General features: G+C 31.9%; 1 protein-coding gene across 1 annotated transcript in view; it reads right to left on the bottom strand.

The window, feature by feature from the left end:
- LOC127709811 (uncharacterized) overlaps nucleotides 1-17,546 on the bottom strand; it is a 28,628-nt gene extending 11,082 nt beyond the window's left edge. The window contains exons 1-8 of the mRNA XM_052215466.1: nucleotides 16,565-17,546; nucleotides 8,687-8,819; nucleotides 7,426-7,743; nucleotides 6,358-6,573; nucleotides 5,468-5,530; nucleotides 4,416-4,453; nucleotides 3,701-3,889; nucleotides 1,595-2,423 (exon numbers count right to left, since the gene is read on the bottom strand). Coding sequence (XP_052071426.1) covers nucleotides 2,331-2,423; nucleotides 3,701-3,889; nucleotides 4,416-4,453; nucleotides 5,468-5,530; nucleotides 6,358-6,573; nucleotides 7,426-7,743; nucleotides 8,687-8,819; nucleotides 16,565-17,086 — 1,572 coding nt within the window. The 5' untranslated portion in view covers nucleotides 17,087-17,546 and the 3' untranslated portion in view covers nucleotides 1,595-2,330. The remainder of the gene's footprint in view (nucleotides 1-1,594; nucleotides 2,424-3,700; nucleotides 3,890-4,415; nucleotides 4,454-5,467; nucleotides 5,531-6,357; nucleotides 6,574-7,425; nucleotides 7,744-8,686; nucleotides 8,820-16,564) is intronic.
- Between the last annotated feature and the right edge of the window lie 5,271 nt (nucleotides 17,547-22,817).

Here is a 22,817-nt window from a genome sequence, read left to right as displayed (position 1 = left end):
AGTTTCCATTCTGTAACTTAAGTTTGCCCTAACCAAACATTTTGAAACCTATACACAATATTCATTACCACAAAACTAAGATCAAGTACAAATTTTTTGTTTCCGTTTTCTAACTTTAGTTTGCCTCAACCAAATGTTATGAAACTAATACACAATGCTTATTACTACATAATACAGATTAAGTACGAAATTTGGTGGCAACACTTTTACCATTCTTGAGTTATGTCCCTTTGTAAACATAAAAATTGCTGATTTTTTTGTTTCCGTTCTCTAACTTCCAAATGTTATAAAACTTATACACAACCGTTCTAGAGTTATAATTATTTATTGCGTGTTTACAAATAGAAATTGCTGAAATTTTAGTTTCTGTTCTCTACTTAAGTTAGCCTCAACCAAATGTTATGAGACTTGCACACAATGCTTATTACCACAAAACTAGGATCAAGTTCAAATTTGGGTAGCGTCACTTTTACCACTTCAGTTATGTCCCTTTAAAACTATATGATATGCAAGTGGGGGCATCATCTGTGTCCACATGTGGACACTATCCACATTTATTTTTTTTTTTTACATCTGTACTGCCTACTGGTGACTCAGTTCTGAGTATAAATATGGTCATTCAGTATGTTAAGAAGAAGATTAGAATTTATAAGGCCTATCTGGCCTAATTGATTTCTAAAATATATTTCATTGTACATGTTCAACATTTATCATTCATTTGTTTATTTCTTTATTTGTGTGAATTAATTTACTACACTTTCATACCATAACAAAACTGCCTTACTGTATTGGTATCACTTATATTTGTATCCATATAACAAAAAAACTGAAAAGAGAATACTTTTGCAATAGCTTTTTCATATTGAATACTAAAACTTTTTAGATATTTAGACATATTAAGTAGATGCTCATAATATCCACTTGACATTTTATCATATGACTTCTGTAGTTAGTTATGAGTCTTTGAAGCATGCTCACAAAGGTTCTTTTGTTGATATCATTTTCATACTGGTCAAAACTTTTTTTTTTGCTTTGACCAGCTTTGGAGGAGATATTTTCAAAGAATTGATTAAAAATAACACAGAAATTCACTTTCTAGCTCATCTAGCCCCAATCATCATGTCAGGCATTGTCATTACTAAAAAACATTAAATGTCTTCTAAACTGAGAAACAATTTCCACATTTAACCGAAATCTTTTACTTATGATACTGACAATCCCCCACAAAGTAATATAAATAGAACCATACAAATAGTAAGCAAATACATGTTCTCAGATTCCATCTCCCATATAAAAAAAAATCACATTAAGAAAAAAATGAACCTATTATATGTTCCTCTCCTAGCTTCAAAATGTATCCAAAATCAAAGATGTGGAACATATATATTCTATCATAATCATTTGGTAATTAATGCAATTAGTATCTGTTGAACATAAAAAACTAAATATTACATAAACAACACCCCTGATGCTCATGTTGGTTGTCATTGTGCAACACAGTTAATACATAGAAAACATAAAACACAGAACTCCTTTTGTCATATAAAACACTGTCAAACATCCAATCATACTGTCCACACTGATCTGTGTCCACACTTGTATTTAAACACAAAAACACCCACGTGATAAATGAGTAGACTTCTCCGTATATTTTTCAATGCGGCTATGTGGGATGAAAAAATGTAAGAATGAAGTAAAACATGCGTCAAGTTGTAAAAATATTTGATAAATGAAAATATGTAGTAAAAATGTATTAGCAAAAAATACCGATCTCCAGGGTAAATTCAAAAAGTAAAGTGGAAAAATCCATAAAACTGACAACGGAACGAATGGAAAACAGCTGCCATATTACCCGTAACTGGTAAATGTGCCAATATATAATTTTGAATTTTGAATCCATAAAATCCAGTGAAATATTTCCTTGTTATAATAAAGAAAATCATTCAATTACAATATTTTGACTTAAAAAGGAAAAATCAGTAAGCAATATCAAACAAAGACAACTTTGTTCATTTGCATTTCAAAATACTTTATGCAGAAAATATTTTTCTACTTAAAATTGTCAGTCGTAATGCCCATTTAAAATGTAGTTTTTGTCACAATATTTTTATACACTCTACAAAATTTCTTTTAACAATAAGGATATACCGGTGAGTATCAGAGAGTGACACTCATATCTGCAGTTTAATTATATTGCTTATATATATAGCTTTTATTTACTTTTTCAGGGTTGTTGTAAATTTCGAATACCTAATTGATAAACAATAATGCACATGTTCCGTATATAGCTGCACAACAATGTCATAAGGCGTCAAAGCACACAATAAATGTCACATCTTTGTCATACCAGGTCCAGACCAAGATTTACTATGTATCAAATGATGTTCTGATGAATTTGAGATTGGTTCGTTTGTAGAATCATCCTGGAAGAAAAGGAACTATTTAATTTTAAAAATATCAAAATGAATGAAAACGACTTTCATGACTTGTTGATGAAAAGATAAGACATATGTGCCTAAAGTGTGAAAAAAAACCACTCATTACTAATCCAAATTAATAGGGCCATACGTGGTATACAATCTATTGCCAGCAAATGATTTGACAATTATACCTCATATCTCAATATTATGCTATTTAAAAATTCCCCAGAAAGTAGGCGAAAGCAGATAGAGAGACAAACAGCAAACAGTTTAATCATTTATATATCTTATTTTTTCTAGTTATCATCTGAAATAGCTATACATGAAGTTCATATATAAATCATTCATTATCGACATATATACATGTCTTATCATCTTAGTATCATTTTTCATTTGGGTAATTCGGTGTTGAAAACAGAACTTGTATAGTCATCATTTGTATATTCACTACATTTTCAAACTATATTTAAAGATTGACATATTATGAAGACATCCACTTATTGTTGATCTCGAAAAATACTCGAGTACTCGGTTTAAATACTCACGAGTACTCGATAAACTCGGATAATATCGGTAATAAAAGTCTTCATTGTAAAATTCCACGTGTTGCCTCTTTAATTAACCCCATATCATCTTATTATTTAACCGTGTCGTCTAAATTCTAATTGGTTAACAAGGGTTCCTAAGTTAAAGTTGAAGCCATCTCTTCAAAATCATTTTAGACACCAGCATGATCTTGTTGACCTTATGGGCTATCTTTGACAAACATTAGAAAAATAACAAGTTTAATTCAGAAGTCGAGCAGAAACTGTGTACACATCTGGAGCATCTATGTTATATCCTTGCTTGTTTTAAATAGGTTCGTGTTGTTGTTACTTTTTAAAAATCAGGGAAGGACTAAGGCGGCTCACTCGAAGCGCCTCCCTAAACATATATGATGCCTTATCCCCAAACAAGACTTTTTAACGTTTTGATAACAGGAGAAACAAGGAGGGTGTCACTTATGAGCAGGAACTGTTTACCCTTCAGGAGCACCCGAGTTCTCCCACGGGTTTTAGATTAATGTTGTTTAATCTTTACTTTTCCTTGTGCTGTTAAGAGGACACTCTTTTAGTAGCTATTCTTATGACCATGTTCTTGTCGACTTGCGGGTTTTGATTGTCCCCTTGGTATATTGTTCCTGTTTTAAATACATAAAAATAGGAACATTAAGTATGTCTTCCTAGAGAAATCTTAGAACATTTGATTTCTCCTAGTACAATAATTGTATGCAAACTTACCTCATTATCATCAGCTTCATGGCTACCTCCTTCACTAGGATTGGTTGTACTGTATTGCATATGTAAGTCTTGTGCCGAACAGGTACTATGCATTCTACCCTCAGATTTGGAAGACTTCTTCTTCGTTTTCATAATTGTTGGTATTTTCAATCTTGACCAAAGGCTAGGTTTTTCCCCAGAAGATGGTTTCTACAGAAAAATCAAAAATAGAATAAAAATAAAACTGTTGAATCATAAATTTTTAAGTTTTTACTTATCGCACAATTTCGAAAAAGCAATACCAAGAGCGTAAAAATTAACGGAAGACGATGATGATGATATGAATATGTTCAAAAAGTCTAGTTGTTTTCATCAGAATGAGAATATGTTGATGTGATATGAATATAAACCCTTCTTTGTACTATACCGTCACGATAAGTCGAATCTTTAACGTGCCAGTAAACAAAGCAGCTGTCCACAAGAAGACATTTCACTCTACACGGATACATTATCCTGACGACCTGTCTGTAAGCTTACTCCTACATGCCACGTCCGTACCAGAAATGAGCAAGTACCTTCTCTCAAGTCTTTGGTTTGACTCGGTCGGGGATCAATTAAATCCACGACCAGTCGTCCTTGAGACGAGCATGGTACGGTACCAAGAAATCACCAAGAAGTTTAATGAATAGAAATTCAATTATGTGAATGAAGAAAACTAATTCTTTAAAGCACTTACCTTTTCTTTTCCGCTGTTTTCAATTTCTTCTTGGAATTCTGAAAGAATACAGAACATACTTTGCATAAACGAGGTTCTGGATGGGGTTCACAGAATAGACCATAAAGAGCAAAAATTGAAGAAAAAGGAGCCCGAAAAATAAAGTATAAAGAAAAATAGGCAAAAATAATAAAGAAAAGAGAATAACGGGTTACTAAAATATAATGAATAGAGAATAATGGGCAAAATAAATAAAGAATAGAGAAAACTGGTCTAAAAAATTGAAGAATATCGAAATTAAGGACCCCCATCCAGACCCTCATAAACGACATAAGGACTTAACTATAAGATTGATAGATATTTTGCAATCAATCTGATTAAAATAGAGATCCTGTGTCCAAGATTTCCTTACAAGGATCTGAAAACGCTCCGTTCTAATTTCTGTTTTAAAGACTTTTTCGGGATCCTCTGGTTTTGTCGGATTAAAACACACCTTTAAAATTTTGAAGGCTGAAATTTTGTTGGCTGATGTAATAGTTACCAGAACAGAAAGTAAAAAGGAGTGTTGTCAGATCCTTGTAAACAAAGCTTGGACACAGGATTTGTATGTTAATCAGATTGTTTTGCAATGAAATTAATTACATAGGAGACAATATACTTGTTGACAGTGACCAATGACGCTATACTATGATATCTTTCGGTAATAAAAAAAAATGTGCTGCATACACACTAGAGTGTTCCATTATATTTTCCAATGACATCATCACACTTTCGTCCTAAACATACATGGACGTAAAACAAACAACACTCAATTAATCAGAATCATATACTAATGCAAAAAATGCTAGAATTGCTGCTTTCGCGTTGCCACAATAAACGGAAAACAAGCGCTAAGATAAGTTAGTCAGTATTTATACCGTTATGATTTTCGGTTCGATGAATTAAAATAATTGTCAAAGTTGTGTATTCCATAATCAAAATAAATTTAAATTAAACATTTTGCTTAGAACACATGATGCGCCACCGACTTCACCATTATTACTCAAAATAATCCGATATTATATTCCACTGACCTGGTATAGTTGGAAGTTTCTTATCATCGACAATACCGCTATCTTTATTCCTCTGTATATTTCCTAACATATATAATATAATATATATAAATATCATATACATTTATAGAGTATTATTTTCATTTTACACTGATACGTTCTTTGGTGTTTAAAAATTCCTCATATCACCGAAAAGTTCCTAGAAACCAACAATTTTATCATCGAAATACTGCGAATAGTGAGATATTATTTCATATTAAGCATCTAAATAACTATTTTCACTTGCAAGTATAATACATTTTAATTTCAACGGGAAGTTAAATATTTATGCTTTAAAAGAGAGGCGTAAGATACCAAAGGGATATTCAAACTCATAAGTCCAAAACGAACTGACAATGCCATGGCAAGAAACGAAAACGCCGAAAAAGACAACAAAGAAAACTAAAGACCGTAAGATTATGTTTTGCACGTTTTTCTTTACACATGAGAGAATATATGTAAGTAACACAATTTTGTAAAACTATTTTCACTTGCAAGTATAATACATTTTAATTTCAACGGGAAGTTAAATATTTATGCTTTAAAAGAGAGGCGTAAGATACCAAAGGGATATTCAAACTCATAAGTCCAAAACGAACTGACAATGCCATGGCAAGAAACGAAAACGCCGAAAAAGTCAACAAAGAAAACTAAAGACCGTAAGATTATGTTTTGCACGTTTTTCTTTACACATGAGAGAATATATGTAAGTAACACAATTTTGTAAAACACCTCTATTCAGCAAATAAAAAAATTAAAAAAACACAACACAACAACAATGCTAATAATAAAAATATTTGTAATGATAATAATAGTTGTAAAACTTATATTAGAAATTTAAATAGTGAATAATTATACATAAATAAACTAACCTTTCAATGTTTCTACTTTCATGAAACTTCTAATCATTTGAGCGAATTCCGGAAATTCTTTGTTCTGGGCTATTGCCTGTGGGGTCTTTTTGTCCATGTTCATAGCAAAGCAGGCATCCAAACTTTCTGGGAGCTTCAGAAGTTCTGAGCCCAATGTTTTCAAGTTGTACTCCGCTGCGAAATGTAGAAGCGTAGGACAATGGCTAAAATTACAATCTAGAAAACAAAAAATACATGCTAAGAAAGTTGGCTGGTTTGTAAACGGATTTGTTTTTTTAGCTTGTTTAAATTTCATAACTAGATGTTTTGTACATTTATATCTATATCAAAAGATGAATCTCTTAAAGTAGAGTTTTACCAATTAGGTCATTTAGTTATTAATAAAAATTCGGCTAACGTTTGGATACTAAAGTTGGAGTTAATTAACATCTTTTACCTTCAAACGATTTTGGAGCACATTTTCATTAGTATGCACAACAAAAGATGAGTAAAACAATCAGGCAAAGTGAGTCAGTGGAATTAATTGTGGAGTGATATTGCGATATCAAAATAGATCACATGCACGTTTAAAATAGTTTTTCTCTCTCAATATTTTCATTTCTGTGTACATGTTTTTTGTATTCATTATTGTTCTAAATGCGTATAGTTTGTAAAATTAGTTAATGGCTCATCATGAATGCCTTTATGATGAAAATAAAAACGAAATCATAAATTCATGAGTTCCTACACAATTTATTTGACATTGAGGTAGTATTTAATGTTAAATAATTAAATTTTAAATGAAAATACAAATATTTGAAATAGTGTGAAATAGACAATGTTATGTTATAAATTAGGCCGTTAGTTTTCTCAATTGAATTGTTTCATATTTTTCATGTCGGGGCCTTTTATAGCCGACTATACGGTATGGGTTTTCTCATTGTTGAAGGCCGTGCGGTTGCCTATAATTGCTTACATCTACTTCATTTGAACTTTGGCGGATAGTTGTCTCAATACCACATCTCGTTATTTTTTATTAACAATGTTTCTTTAATACAGTAATTTGACTGAATAAACTAAGTGGGATACCTTCATTGATCAGCGGTCTCCAATTTGAATCCTCATTGTCCTTTATCTGTTTATACTGACTGGCAATGTGTTTATCTAAGAGTTCACTATGTGTATCTGTTTCTTCCGTATGAGACAAACCTAGCATCTGGCAAACTAATGGAACCGGATCATTTTCAAAACCTAACGTCTCTCTAATAATGTCTGATTTGGTTGGTATACGCTTAGAATAAGAAACATTGTCAGTTACTTCCACTAATTTTGGAATGCTGCCTGTTCCAATTGTTTCATCATTATCTATAGCAACAAATTGGCAGTCTTCTTCAAATTCTGCGTTTTCTAAAAATACAACAAGCCATCCAGTAAATTGAAACAATACCGAGATGAAGCATAAGTATAAATATAGGTACTGATAAGATAATAACCCAAAAGGAAGTTAGAAATGTGTTGACAAATGAAATTGTTAGCAAAACGAAAACTCCCGCTTACCTCCTCCATAATCACAATCTATGTGGTATTATCTTAATTGCAGAGAACAGTTGATTTTTAATGCTTGAACCTTAATAGTTAAGGTAAATTTCTCTTGTATTTGTTTCATATTTTTGAACGTCGCGTCAAAAGGATTATTGACACAGGTCATTCATATTGACTGTTCATATTGGAAATTCGTCTATTTATGTAGTTCCTGACTTAAGACAGACACAGGAAGGAGTTAAACTATTCTTTAGAGATCTTGACCCTCCTCTTTTCAATCACAAAAGAAAATTCAATTGCTCGCTCATAAAAGAACACACAATAAAAAACTAACGGTAAAAAGATAACAAAATCAAATGGCTCACAGTTGAGGAAAACTGTATTCTACCATTAGCATTTGTTATTTTTTTGCTAATACATTTTGACCCTGTTTTTTTCAAATCGTCATCAAATGAGATTTCCTAAAAGAAAATTCTTAATATTAAAACTGTTAAAACTGATTGAAATAAAACAAACATTTCCAAAGAATTTTTATAATTACGATGTGTATCTGAAATTATGCCATTATGTATTTAAAACAATGGATACTCCCTATTTTACTACTGAACCACGTGGTTAAATACATTGATCAAGAATCAATGGATACTCCCTGTTTTACTACTGAGCCACGTGGTTAAATACATTGATCAAGAATCAATGGATACTCCCTGTTTTACTACTGAACCACGTGGTTAAATACATAGATCAAGAATCAGTAGTAATGGTAAGCAACGAATTTATAAAAATCATTAAGATAATAACTTCTAACCTGGTATTTGTATCTGGTATAAGGCTTTGTCATCGAACACTGCCTTTGTATTGACTAGATCGCGTGAATTGTTTAAGACAATCTCTATCTCATTAGAACCTTTTCTATTGCTTAGTATGAATACCTCCGCAACCTGAAAAGGAAAATGAAATACTAAGTAGGTTCGTACTTAACACTTCCTAATTATTACACGCAATATTAACAATAGACTTTACAAAAAAGTTAAAACTGAGGACTTGTTTTTAAATTTGTCTTCCTGACTACCATTATGTGGGACAAAACGTCAATAACAATATCTATTGCACATCTTCGGAAAAATATAAGTAGAACAAAACATGCTCTACACCCGTTAACACTTTCTAAAAATCCCCTCTCCAATTGATGAGTCATTTAAAAAATCTTCTTAAAAATTCCGTTTACATATCAATTTTTCAATGTGTATTAGATGCTTTATAATACCTTAGTTTTCGTCAGTTCCAAACACAATTTGTACGTCGTGTTGCCTTTTGATATAACTAGAGACTTTAAATAATATTCACATCTTCTACAACTAACTATGAACACAAATCAAAATTGAGAATGGAAACGGGGAATGTGTCAAAGAGACAACATCCCGACCAAAGAGCAGAAAACAGCCCAAGGCCACCAATGGGTCTTCAACACAGCGAGAAAATCTCGCCCCCGGAGGCAGGCTTCAGCTGGCCTCTATAAAAAAATCTGTACTAGTTCAGAGAAAATGGAGTTCATACTAAACTCCAAAACGCATAGACGAACCAAAATAAAAAAAAAAAACATGTACAAGACTAACAAAGGCCAGAGGTTCCTGACTGGGACAGGCGTAAAAATGCGGCGCTGTTAAACTGTATGAATCTCTATGAATCTACTTTTTTTTCATTTTACATAATTCTTTATGATCATGTTGATTCGATTTCATTTTGTACAATGTTTAAAACCAATAAAGTGAAATACGTTAAAAGGAATGAAAGGGGGTATACGTCAATGAGACAGCAAGCAAACGACATAAACTACCAAAAAATACATCTGTTTTATACACACAAATTATAATGAGAGGCTCCTAGGAAAATGTATCGCTCAGCTGGCAAATCAATCCCTGAATTGTTTAAGAGTAGATAACATCCGACAAGTTTAACCTCTGACAACTTTGTTTTCAACATTACCCTTAACATTTAAAAGATTTCGCCATGTATAATAGAGAAAATAGTTGAAATTTAGACAACCAGAATCAAAGACTATTTCTGGCGGCCATGTTTGTTTATCCGATCGGAAACAAAATGATTATTTGTGAAGAACTATTCATATATCATTCCTGCTAATATAAATAAAAATAAGAAGGTGTGGTATGATTGCTAATGAGACAACTATTCACCAGAGACCAAATGACGTAGATGTTAGCGACTCTACGTTGGTTAAAATTGGCCATTTAGTTGCAGAGAAGGCAATGTCCATAAGGTTTCAGTTGGAACTATGTACCAACACTCTCGTATGTTTCCCAATCAGCAAAAGCCTAAACTTACGGAACGTTTCAACTTGCAGGTACAAAGAAGATATTTGAAAATATATCAAACTTACAATCTAGTAACAACTGGCCATGGCAAGCAGTTTCAAAAAACAAAATGAAACTGCCATTTTTATACGTTTTCAATATGTGCTATTGATGCCGCAATGGTTGCCAGCCGATCACCATTAAAAGAGGATCGTTTGTAGAGTGTTTTCTAATCATATATCTCCCAATCTTCCACATATGCACAGATTTCGCATTATAGTTGAATAGAAAAACATTTTTGAAAATTGACCAATTAAAATCAAAGCATCTGTTGGCCATGTTAAACATTCAATCAAAACCAAAAAGACAATTTTTAAAAGAACCATTCAGACATAAATCTTCAAAGATTGATTAAGATATGCAAAGTAGAATAAAAAGAAGAAGAACATTGGATGTAAAGAGAATCAATGGAAATTATTGGCTACCAAAGCCGCCATGTTTATCACTTCATCAACATTCAATGAGAAATATTCTGAGAAGGTTTTTCAATATATAGTTTAAAAAAATTCCGTCTGAGAAGGTGTTTGAAAATTAATCAATCGAGTCAAAGATTATCTGTGGCTGTCTTGTTTTGCCTCTATTTGATCCAAAATAAAAAAAAAAACATTTGTTTTAGACTTTCCATATATCATATTTCCTATTTGTATGAAACAATTGCGTAATAGATTAAGAAAAGATGAGATTTTCCATAGGATTTTAATGGGATCTTTGTGCCACAAATACCCCCATGTTTGCCACACAATCAACACTAAATGAGTCTTCCAACCATCCATTACTCAAAACATTTTGAATTGTAGTTTCAAAGGAGAATATTTGTGAAATTTGGCAAATCAGGATCAAAGATTGACGCTGACGAATATGCATTTTATCCAATACGAACCAAATGTTTGTCATGTATAGATAACATTCCATGCATCAATTCTGTACGGTTTAGTTAAAATTGGACACAAGATTTTAGATAAGAAGAAAATGTGAAAAGTTTACAGACGACGGACGCCAAGTGATCACATAGGTGAACCAAAACAATGAAATCTATCAAAAAAAAAAAAAAAAAAAAAAACACAAATAAATTTAAATGATAATGAATTAATATTAGATGTGACAATGAGAGCATGACATATGCACTCGATATGTGACATTTACATCAATTATTGTAATTGTTTTACAATTTGATCGATCGATGTCGTATCGGTGACGGACGGATTCTAAAAATGATCGAGGACAAATCTTTTCGTTTGCCGTATCACAGAGGCAACATATCTGACTGCCAAATAACAGGTAACCGTTTTCGACCGATTTGTCAATTAATGATTATGATATGCACGAAAATAATTTTTTTGCTAACAACGAATTTTGCTTGCGGCTTTTAATCATATATGTATATGCATGTTTTGTATCACCGCATGTTTTGTACCAGCTTTTCTATGTAATTTTTCATACTTTAAATATCAATATCTAAATTAGTTGGGCTAATGCATTATTATATTCTCAAAACATGCAATATAAGCGCAAATGTTTAAACCGGATATACACAATGAAATCGAATCAACATGACCATAAAATTTTTATGTAAAATGAAAATAAAACGTAGATTTATAGTAAACAATTTTTTTTCAAATTTTTTACTACTTTTATATGGTTGTTTTATTTTGTATTGTAATACATTAAGAATATCGTTGTACTCGTAAGTAAACACATATTCAATTTAAACTTGGAAGAAGGATCACCACCTTCAACATTCTATATCAATACTAACTCAACATATTTACGTATTGTGTTTGTTGCATGCATATTCTTATTTACATATTTTGTTATGTCTTTGAAACATGTTTGTTATTATTAAATATGTACGGATTGGTGAGAATTCTGCATTTAGATTTATTAACCAATAAATGATTTGATTTGATTTGATTGTATTTATGTCCATGCACATCGTCGACTTATGTACTATTTAGCACGCATGACATTAGGAAATTCATAGACAATATAGAAATTTGAAGATATGGTAAGATTGCCAATGACAAAGAAGTAAACAACTATAGGTCAACATACGGTCTCCAACAATGACCAAAACCCATACCGCATGGTCAGCTATAAAAGGCCCCGAAATGACAAATTTAAAACAATTCAAACGAGAAAACCAACTGCCTGATTTGTGTACAAAACAATATTTAACCGTTTCATACCATTTTTAGTATATGCTGGCTAAATCTGTAATCAGCACTTCTTTTTAGAAAAACTTCCCTGGTGTTCTAACTATGCAAAATATTGAAACTATATGCAAACCTTGTTATCTCGGGGACTAATGTCATTTCTTTACATTACATAGTTTATAATTCATTTTTCAGAGATGTAAAACCTCACCATTTCCTATTCAGATCCAGTTGTTTCAATTGAATATCAAAATATTGGCTTTCTCAATATGTAGTGATAATTTTCTTTTACTTAAATCTATATCAAAAAACCAAATCAGCTGGATATGCACAAAAAGTTTATTAAAGGTAGCAAAATAATTCATTTCACATTCTGGATTTAAAATATAATTGAGATTATTAATAAGTTTACTTATACAAATGAATAAAGTCATATTGAATCTGGAAGAGTCAGGAGTGAAAATACGTTTTTGTACTGATAACTGATATTTTTTAACGAATTGATGTATTATAAATGTTATTTATCTTATAATATTTTTTATAGATTATTGCTTCATTCACAATGATCGGCACACATGCCCGTTCTCATAATGGTGATGGTATATAGTCATGTTGAATACACATTTAAGGTAGAATATAACACTATAGGGAGATATCTCTGTAAAAATCAGCTGAACGTTTTAATCACGTTCTATTGTTTAAGAAATATCAAGCTTCTCAATGATCAAAATTATTTGTTTGTCAAACTGCTATATATCCAATGAAATTTTTCCGATAAAGTGTGTGGTTCAAGTTTTTTGAAATTTTTATATTTTTGTCAAAGGATCAAAGTAAATATTTTGTCAAAATTTTATGAAAATCAAATGAGCCAAATAAATCTTAGTCAAGGTGTTTGGTACCACCTTAATTTGAAATCTATATATCTTAACCTTTGCTACCTTATTGGTGTCTCCCAATTTACATGTAACAGTTACTGTTTGTTATAATTTTGTAACAGTTACTGTTTGTTATAATTTTGTAACATAACAGTTACTGTTTGTTATAATTTTGTAACAGTTACTGTTTGTTATAATTTTGTAACAGTTACTGTTTGTAATAATTTTGAAACAGTTACTGTTTGTTATAATTTTGTAACATAACAGTTACTGTTTGTTATAATTTTGTAACAGTTACTGTTTATTATAATTTTGTAACAGTTACTGTTTGTTATGATTTTGTAACAGTTACTGTTAGTTATGATTTTGTAACATAACAGTTACTGTTTATTATAATTTTGTAACAGTTACTGTTCGTTATAGTTTTGTATCAGTTACTGTTTGTTATAATTTTATAAAAGTTACTGTTTGTTATAATTTTGTAACAGTTACTGTTTGTTTTGATTTTGTAACAGTTACTGTTAGTAATAATTTTGTAACAGTTACTGTTTGTTATAACTTTGTAACAGTTACTGTTTGTTATGATTTTGTAACAGTTACTGTTTGTTATGATTTTGTAACAGTTACTGTTTGTTATAATTTTGTAACAGCAGTTGTTAACACTTAACACTCGTTGCCATGGAGTCAGGTTGAGATTTTTATATCTTGTTTGAAATCGGAAAACTCAAGACAAAAAATGAGGAAAAAGCACCACAGGAAAGGCAAAACACTTTTACATTTTTTAGGTGCAATAAAGTTGGTACCGTTTATGTTATTATTTAACCAATTCTTCTAAAAGGATTCTTTTAACCTCAATTTATGATTAAAAAGTAAGTTAGACATTATTGAAATTTCTACCTTGGTGATTGGAGTTCATGTAACCCCCAAAAAACAATTTTGATCATATTATTTTTCAATATAAAATTTTTTAATGTTACCGGACGGTTATTAAGTGTGCAGCTGAGAATGCCGATAATTCGTCTTGAAAATCTGTAACTCACAAGTCTTGCAAGTGAGCACTGTAAGTCCGTATTCAATGTCATCGTTTTTGCTGCAATAGAGAAAATGGGTTTTGCATCTTTTACTCTGTTTGTGATGTTCGGGTTTTTGTGCAACTTTACTGAAGTAATTGTCAAATGCTAAGATCGCCAGCTTGTTTGGATTTGCATCTTCGATCATTTAATTAATCCGCGCCCTCGGCCTTTAAATTTAACCCTTCAGAGGATGCCAAACTACTAGTTTTTGATACCGCTTCAAAATTGTTCAATAATATAAGGGTTTTCAGCATGCTAAATGACTTGCAATAACATTTGTACAAGGCTGGTCATATATATTTGATTAGGCTATGAATCACAAATCATTTCATTCTTATATACCGGTTCAGCTTTTATAATTGAAAAAATATTTTAGTTTGCTGAATTAGTTTCAATAAAATCTTTCCGGTCTGTTCATATAATTAATGGTACAATTATGTACCACGAACTTTTTAAAGGTACCAGAACTATGTATTTTGTATATCGAACAAATATTTTCATTAGAATAAATGAATATCAGCTTTGCTAAATGAATTGCAATGAATACTCTCTTTTCACGAAATGAGGCTAGGGTTTGCACAACAAATCATTCAGATGTAGTAAACAATTCGTTTTCTATAATCGGGATAACATTTACATTTAAATATTAAAATTTTGGCATGATGATTTAGTTGTGTTAAAACATAACCGTTAATGAAATACAACACCAGAACTATACACTTTCTATACCTATTGAATATTTTCAGTATGGAAACTTCAGTTGGTAAAAGAGATGCAGTAACATTTCACCTTTCTGTTCACATGATTACTTTTGAGTTTATTAGAACATTCAATGGAGAGGTACAGTCATTATTTATTTTTTCTAACATTGTTAATATCATATGAAAAACCAGTTGGGATATTTTGCCCGTTGTTGTTTATGTTTTCTAACATTGTTAATATCATATGAAAAACCAGTTGGGATATTTTGCCGGTTGTTGTTTGTTTTCCAACATTGTTAATATCATATGAAAAAACCAGTTGGGATATTTTGCCCGTTGTCGGTTACATTAATCAATTTGGCTTGCTAAGTAATTTACGATAATTTTTTGAACTTTAAATCCAATTGAAAGCAAGGTGAAGTACATAACACCCTTCAAAGTATGCAAAACTGTTGGTTTCTTTTATCTTTAGCTTTACATCATTGGATTTCAAATGTTAGGGTTTTAAAAAAAAACTCATCAAGGATACCAGGCTTATAATTCTGTACTCCAGACGCGCATTAGGTATACAAAAGACTCATCATTGACGCTCGATTCAAAAATGTTAAAAAGTCAAATAAAATACGAAGATGAAGAGCATCGAGGGTGAAAAATTCTGTTTTGACAAATACAGTGAAGGTAATCTATTCCTGATGTAGAAAAATCCCTAGTAGGCGACCAATTTAAAGTTTTGTAAACAATTAATTTATAAATATGACAATATCAATAATAATTTATGCCAACAAAGAAGTGCCGACTATTCGATATACAACAAATCATTCTCACTGATAACATCAAATTTTAAAATATATATGGAAGTGTGGTCCGTTATTTATAAAAACTAATTTGCGACGTAATTTATCCGACCAAATGTCAAGCGTACATATCCATCGTCCCATAGAAATTACGATTTAATTCGTGCCTGATCGATGCCTATTAGATGACTGATCATCAATTGACGGATGACTGATCAGTAACTGATGGCTGACCGCTCATTAACTGATGGCTGATTGATCATTAACTGATGGCTGACTGATCAGTAACTGATGGCTGACTGATCATTAACTGATGGCTGAATAATCGAAAGAATCAACGGGTAGCTAATTAAGTAAAACCAATGAATACGAGAATGAATACTTGGGATTCGTTTATTTTTGTGAGTACCAATTTTCGTGGATGGAGGAAAATTATTTATCTGTTGATACTAGTATATGATTTTGTGGATTTTCAAAAGTCGGAATAAACACCTGTAGAAAAATGTATACTTCGTTGAACACTTAAAATCTCGGTTTTCCACGAAAATTGATACCCCACAAATTATAATAGTCCACCGTAGCCAGTAGTATTACTATTTGTTATATTGTACAACGCATTGTTTCGTAACAATGAGATTCTAACTGTAATTATGCATAGCAATGTGATAGTTATTGTTATTCAAGAAGAAATGTAAACAATAATGATGAATAAAAATACCTTGTCGAAATTATCTGTCATGGCAACTTGAAGTTTTGGTGATGACACAAATTCTGATGGTTCTGCGTGGCGTAGTTTTGCTTGTGACGGACGTGGTGGTGGTAAAATATCATAATCAGGGACACTTGATGCCTGCCTTTTTGCTTCCAACTTTAACTGAATACATGTTACAAGTTCGGATACGGATTTCTCAGTCTGTTTGGTCTCAAAGTATTTCCATTTACTTATTGTTTTGTAGTTATGTTTAGCAAATGAAAGTTTAAGCTCATCCTGGTCAACTCCTAGTAATACCATTACGGAATCATCAGCCTTAATCGCTGTAATCCTGTCCGTTTCTAATATATCTAGAATGGCCGGTGTTGCCAGTACAACATTAACTGCATACACTGATTGTGTGTGATCATTTTCTAAACCTTCTAAACTGGAAGAAATTCCAATTGCAGCGAGTTTCACTTGCAAGAAATTTGCCCAGTCTTTTCCATCGGAGAATACACAAAAAATGCCAACATCTGAAAACTCCATGTCTGCATTGATTTACCTGTCCCTGAGACCTGTCCACAGTCAACGTTATGAAACTGAAAATACTCCACTATATTATTCGTTTAAGGAGAAATATACTTTTACGTGTTGTTTCTACCTATTCCCAAAACGGAGAAAAATAAAAGTCCCTTCACGTGTTGGCTTTATCTATTCTCAAAACACGGAAGTAATATCGTCTTCCCTGTTGAAATGGAGCATCAATTTCCAACTACGTGTTAACGGGAAATTTCACTTGGTTTTATGTCAGATTTATATGTTACTATGATACCTGGTCAAAAGGTAACATGTTTATATATTTAACATATAAAACACTTTCATTTGGACATTCAATCTGTGTACAACGCAAAATTTTAAATGTCAGAGCATGTGCCCTTTTACAAATAAGGAAATATTAACTAATCTTTTGATACTATTTCGTATCAAATCACTAGTATTAAAGTCATCTAACATTCCTTAAATTTTATAACAGGAAGTCATATTGAATATGGTTTATAATTACGGTAAATTTTGAAGAACGTTAAAAGTAATTGATTGATAACATGGACACAATCAACCATAACAAATGCGAAGCAGTAAATAATATTATAATAGATGTACTAAAAACCGTTTACAGTCTCGACCGCATGTCATTTAAATGTACTATTCGTTCCACACTATTAGCCACCCCTGCATTCGGTTTGTCTGAACTATTTATCATGCAGTCACAAGAAAAGTTATTCAGTTTACTGAATTGATTTATATTATATTTTTTCAAGGATATATGTTTGCAAAATCAAGAAATTCCTAATTTATATTTGTAGTTTTGTATGAAATCAGAAGTGAAAAGCATTTTGGAATACCGATTTGCATTCTAAATGCATATTAATTACTGTCATAAATGTATAAGAGGGATATGCACTTCTTAGAAAAAGAGTATTGAATAAAGTCTTCACTCTGAATATTAATAGATATGATCCTGAAAGAAAAGTAACGGTGAACAAATATTTCGATTGGATAGTGAATGCAAATAAATACAATTTAAATTCAAAATCTGTTATAAATCGGCAATATTTCCTAAAGGCGGAACAAATCAGAAAAAAATGTGTTTGTGAAAATGAATATTAATTCCACAATACTATTGCGCACTAAGGTAACGAAGTAATGCAGTACTTTTATATAAAAAAAAAAAAAAACAAGACAACACGAAAGGCGACACATAACCCTATGCGAATTATTGAAAACAAACACGTTTTACAATCAATTATGATCACAATTCCATATGTCATAATACAATTGAAACTAAAACGTTAGTGTGTCAGATAGTACAGAAAAATGCTATTGATATTTCCTAGAAAAGGTTCATGCTATTTAAGAGAAGATAAGAGTTTTAGCAATACTTGATCGGGCGAAGGACGTGGGAGATTTTTTTTAACATGTTACACAAAGGACAATTGCGCTCGAAAAAGTATAGACAATTGCGCGTAAAATTTTATGAAATATTCTGAATTGACCGGACATTTGCGCTGTGTATCTGTAATCATGGTTGTTTTTTTTTCTTCAAGAGGATGACGTTTAAAATATGACTTTTTTCTATAGACAAAAAGAATTGTACTATTACTGGAAGTGTATAAGAAAAGAATCTAATTACGTTAATGAAAGGGTGGCAGAAAAAGGCATGAAACTAAAACAATTTAACTACGAATACCAGAAAGGCGCTGTGGATTGGCTTTGATATGGATATTTATTGATTTTAAAACTTTAAGGATGTATTCTTCTGACGTTTCAGTCTCGTTGAAATCTCGTTCTCAAATTATTTCCAAAACATGTGATACAAGTGGAAAATATCAATGAATTTTAAAAATGTTATAATCAAACTCAACTCTGTGAAAAAATTTGTATTTACAATGAGTAGTTTTTGAGTAATCAATTTTTCAAATTTTATTACCGATCAAGTCAGTCTTTTTAGCCAAAATTTTGAGAAAATGGGTTAGGGGAACAAGAAATGATTTTACCAGAAACATATACATCCCATATCACTTTTTTCTTTTCAAATTTCTTAGATATGTATTTTTTCAATCATTTATAACAAAGAAGTTGAAATGATATGCATTTTGTTCTTAAAACAGAGAAAAGTCACAAATTTACAAAATTGACAGCATGGTAAATTTGACACAAAAAAGCATCAAAATATGATAAAACTTTCTTATATTATCACCTACCTAAAGTTTTTTTTAAGTTAAATTTATTCAGATTGGTCCAACTCATCTTTATAGAAAGTATCAAAGAAAGTTTAATTGTGGAACTGTGATATTTTTCACGATAATAGCCCCAAAACGTAAAAATTGATGAAAAATGGGAAAATCATCAAAATTGGGTACTTTCAAAGGGCCGTAGCAAAAAAAGAAGTGCTTCACCATATGATTTTTCTTCACCAATTATATTTTACATTCATATAAACCCAAAAATCAGGTTAAGAAAAAAAGTTTAATTCTAGAAATTTTTGGCTCCTCAGAGGTGTACATCCTTAAACAATATAAATTTAATAAGAAATCTTTAGACATAATCATCAGATAATTAGAGTTCTTTTAACAATTTGTATGCTTTTTATACATTCATACTTTTTATTGCTTGAAGTGTAATTGTGATCACTTAAAAGAACGTTAATGAAATTTTTAGGTTTTTTTTTCATTTAACTGATCACCACATCATTTTCTACAAGTGCTATCAAATTTTCGTTCTGTATTTGGCCTTTTCATTTTTTTAAGCTCCTTAACTTCCCTTTTTTTATTCGAGCGTCACTTATGTGTCTTTTGTAGACGAAACGCGCGTCTGGCGTACAAAATTTTAATCCTGGTATCTATGATGAGTTTATTTACTTAATGCAAAATAAATCTAAAACTGATGTATAAATATGATAAAGTTAATAGCAGCAGTTCTTGTCTCTTCAGTCATGCTAAAAATATTTAAAGTCTAAAACCCGATACAAACGTTGAAGAGATGATAAAACCAAACACTGGACCAAAATTGAATCCAGACCCTGATAAGGAATCAGATCTCTGCACAAGCGGGATACATTCCTTAATTTAAAATGGTTTCGAACATTTTATAACAGAACATTTCATTTACACAATATCCATATTTCCATGCCATTACCGAAGTTCTGGCTACTGGGCCGGTGATACACTCAGTGAAAAACAGTGCACAAGCAGATGTATCGACCCAGTGGTAGGTTCCAATTTTACTACACCAGATGTGCATTTCGACAATTACTGTCTCTTCAGTGATGCTCAAGTATAAAGAATTTGAAAGTCCAAACCCTAATGAAAGAATTGGACAGCTGATAAAAAAGAACCAAAAGTAAAATCAAACCCGGAAAGAAATCAGAACTATGTAAAACTTTCATGGTCATACACAGCATTTATTAATGGAAGCTTTACTATATATTCTTTTAATTGATTTGAGTGAGTGATCTCTTAAAAGGAACGTGAATGAATGTTTTGTATGTTATTTTATTTAATTGACCACCATTTCATTTTCTGCACTAGATGTTTTAACAAAAGTAAGCCTACTTCAAGCAAAACTAATACTTATAGTTCTATATACCCAGAGGAAAAATAAACAGCATGTATATACAGAAGTATTACTTCCATGGTTTGAATATCTAGACCCGTTTTCATGCAATTTATAATGAAACAAGTACATCAATGAAATGTTCTATTTTCCTTTTTTATATTTCTTTGGAGAGAACAAAATGCGAGATGATAAGACCACCAGCGTCGCACCTAGCCGAAACAATTAGTGTCTTCATATATCATGCTTAAAGTATAATTAAAGAAAACTGCAAGCGGGAGGGGAGTCTGGGATCTCCTGGAAATAGTGTGAGTTCGTGGTCTAATGGTTAAGACCGATGGCTACAGTGCTGAAGGTCCCGAGTTCGATTCTCACTCGGGGTGCTAAAAAATATCAGTAAACCAGAAGGGTAATTTTCACCCTCTCACACACATCTCTGGTACCCAGACCGGAGTTTAAACTAGAATGGGTACTTTGGGGGCTTCGGTTGGTCAAAGTTGTCCCCTACTTTGACCTGGAGATCAATCTTCTGATATCTCCCTGGTTTGTCTGTTTCCGCCGAGTGGCCCGGTGGTTCTCTCCGAGTACTTCGGCTTCCTCCACCGTAATAACAGAATTCCCGGTGTCCTAGCACTCCCTTTGTGTTGGGTGGGGATTGATCGTCCTTGTAAAAATAATTGTCGTATAAATATACGTTAGTGACACGTCTCCATTAATCCCGATAGGGAGTGTACATGGATGCCACTGTACCCTCGCAGCTTTAGAGGGGTTCTTCGGATAACGCAGGCATTTACCAGTACATACATACATACACAGAGGAAAAATAAACAGCATGTATATACAGAAGTATTACTTCCATAGTGTGAATATCTAGACCCGTTTTCATGCAATTTATAATGAAACAAGAACATCAATGAAATGTTCTATTTTCATTTTTATATTTCTTTGGAGAGAAAATTGGTTAATTATTCAATAAAAATGCTAGATGATAAGACCACCAGCGTCGTACCTAGCCGAAACAATTAGTGTCTTCATATATCATGCTTAAAGTATAATTAAAGAAAACTGCAAGCGGGAGGGGAGTTATACCCCTAGGGAGGAAAAATCAGTTGCATCGACAGAGTGGTTGTTTATTTAATAAACTTATCAAAGATGAATAAAAAGTTCAAACGCTAAATAAGTATCAGTATCCAACTAGACAATTTAATTTACCAACGAACGTGTCTCTTGCGCGGTAGGTCGTGGGTTCGAACCCCGATTTTTTGTGTTAATTTACAAATTGTGTCCCAATGTCTGTTAATGCATGCATAGAAAGAGATGCTTACCCTGTCGACACACGTTGACTCGTTTACTTCCATCGTGTATTTCTCTTGATTTGTATCTTCAAATATGGATTTTCTCCAAAAGTGATAATCATTTCATTTACGCGTAGGACTAAATAAAGGCAACAGTAGTATACCGCTGTTCGAAACTCATAAATCGATAGCGATAAAAACAAATCCGGGTTACAAACTAAAACTGAGGGAAACGCATCAAATATAAGAGGAGAACAACGACACAACAAAAACACAACATCAAAATGTAACACACACAGAAACGAACTATAATATAACAATGACCTACAACTGACTGACTCTTCTGGATAAGTTTAACATATACTGTATGTCATGTACAGTAATATTTCTCCTGCGGATAGTTTATACCTTTGAGCTCAAAGGTGAAAATTCAGTTCGGCGTGTCATTATAGTATAATTTGGACAGTTTTTGAATCATATCGAATAATTCCATGTTTCCGGCCGCCACCGCCGTTACTCACTGATGAGTCTTTTATAGACGAAACGCGCGTACACAATTTCAATCCTGGTATCCATGACGAGTTCATTTACGTAAGATTTCACGAATAAAATAAAGACCTAAATCAAATGACATTAAGTCGTTATAGTTCTATTCCCTTACAAAAGTGACGAGGAATAAGTCATGTAAATTAAGTCTTCATTTATACCAATTACAATATATAATTCACGAAACAATTACAATGTCCTGAATGGAAAGCTTTAAAGGATGTTTGCAAAAACAAATATCCGGTACTTGTTCATCCACGATCAACAAAAAGCGGTACCAAAACCTTCTTTTGATGAATATTTCGACTTTTGCCAAAATTGTG

Source organism: Mytilus californianus, unplaced genomic scaffold, assembly GCF_021869535.1.
Source record: "Mytilus californianus isolate M0D057914Y unplaced genomic scaffold, xbMytCali1.0.p SCAF_7, whole genome shotgun sequence".
In the NCBI taxonomy this organism is placed as follows: domain Eukaryota; kingdom Metazoa; phylum Mollusca; class Bivalvia; order Mytilida; family Mytilidae; genus Mytilus; species Mytilus californianus.
The sequence above is the reverse complement of the archived record's forward strand: the minus strand, read 5'-3'. Positions and strand labels throughout refer to the sequence as shown.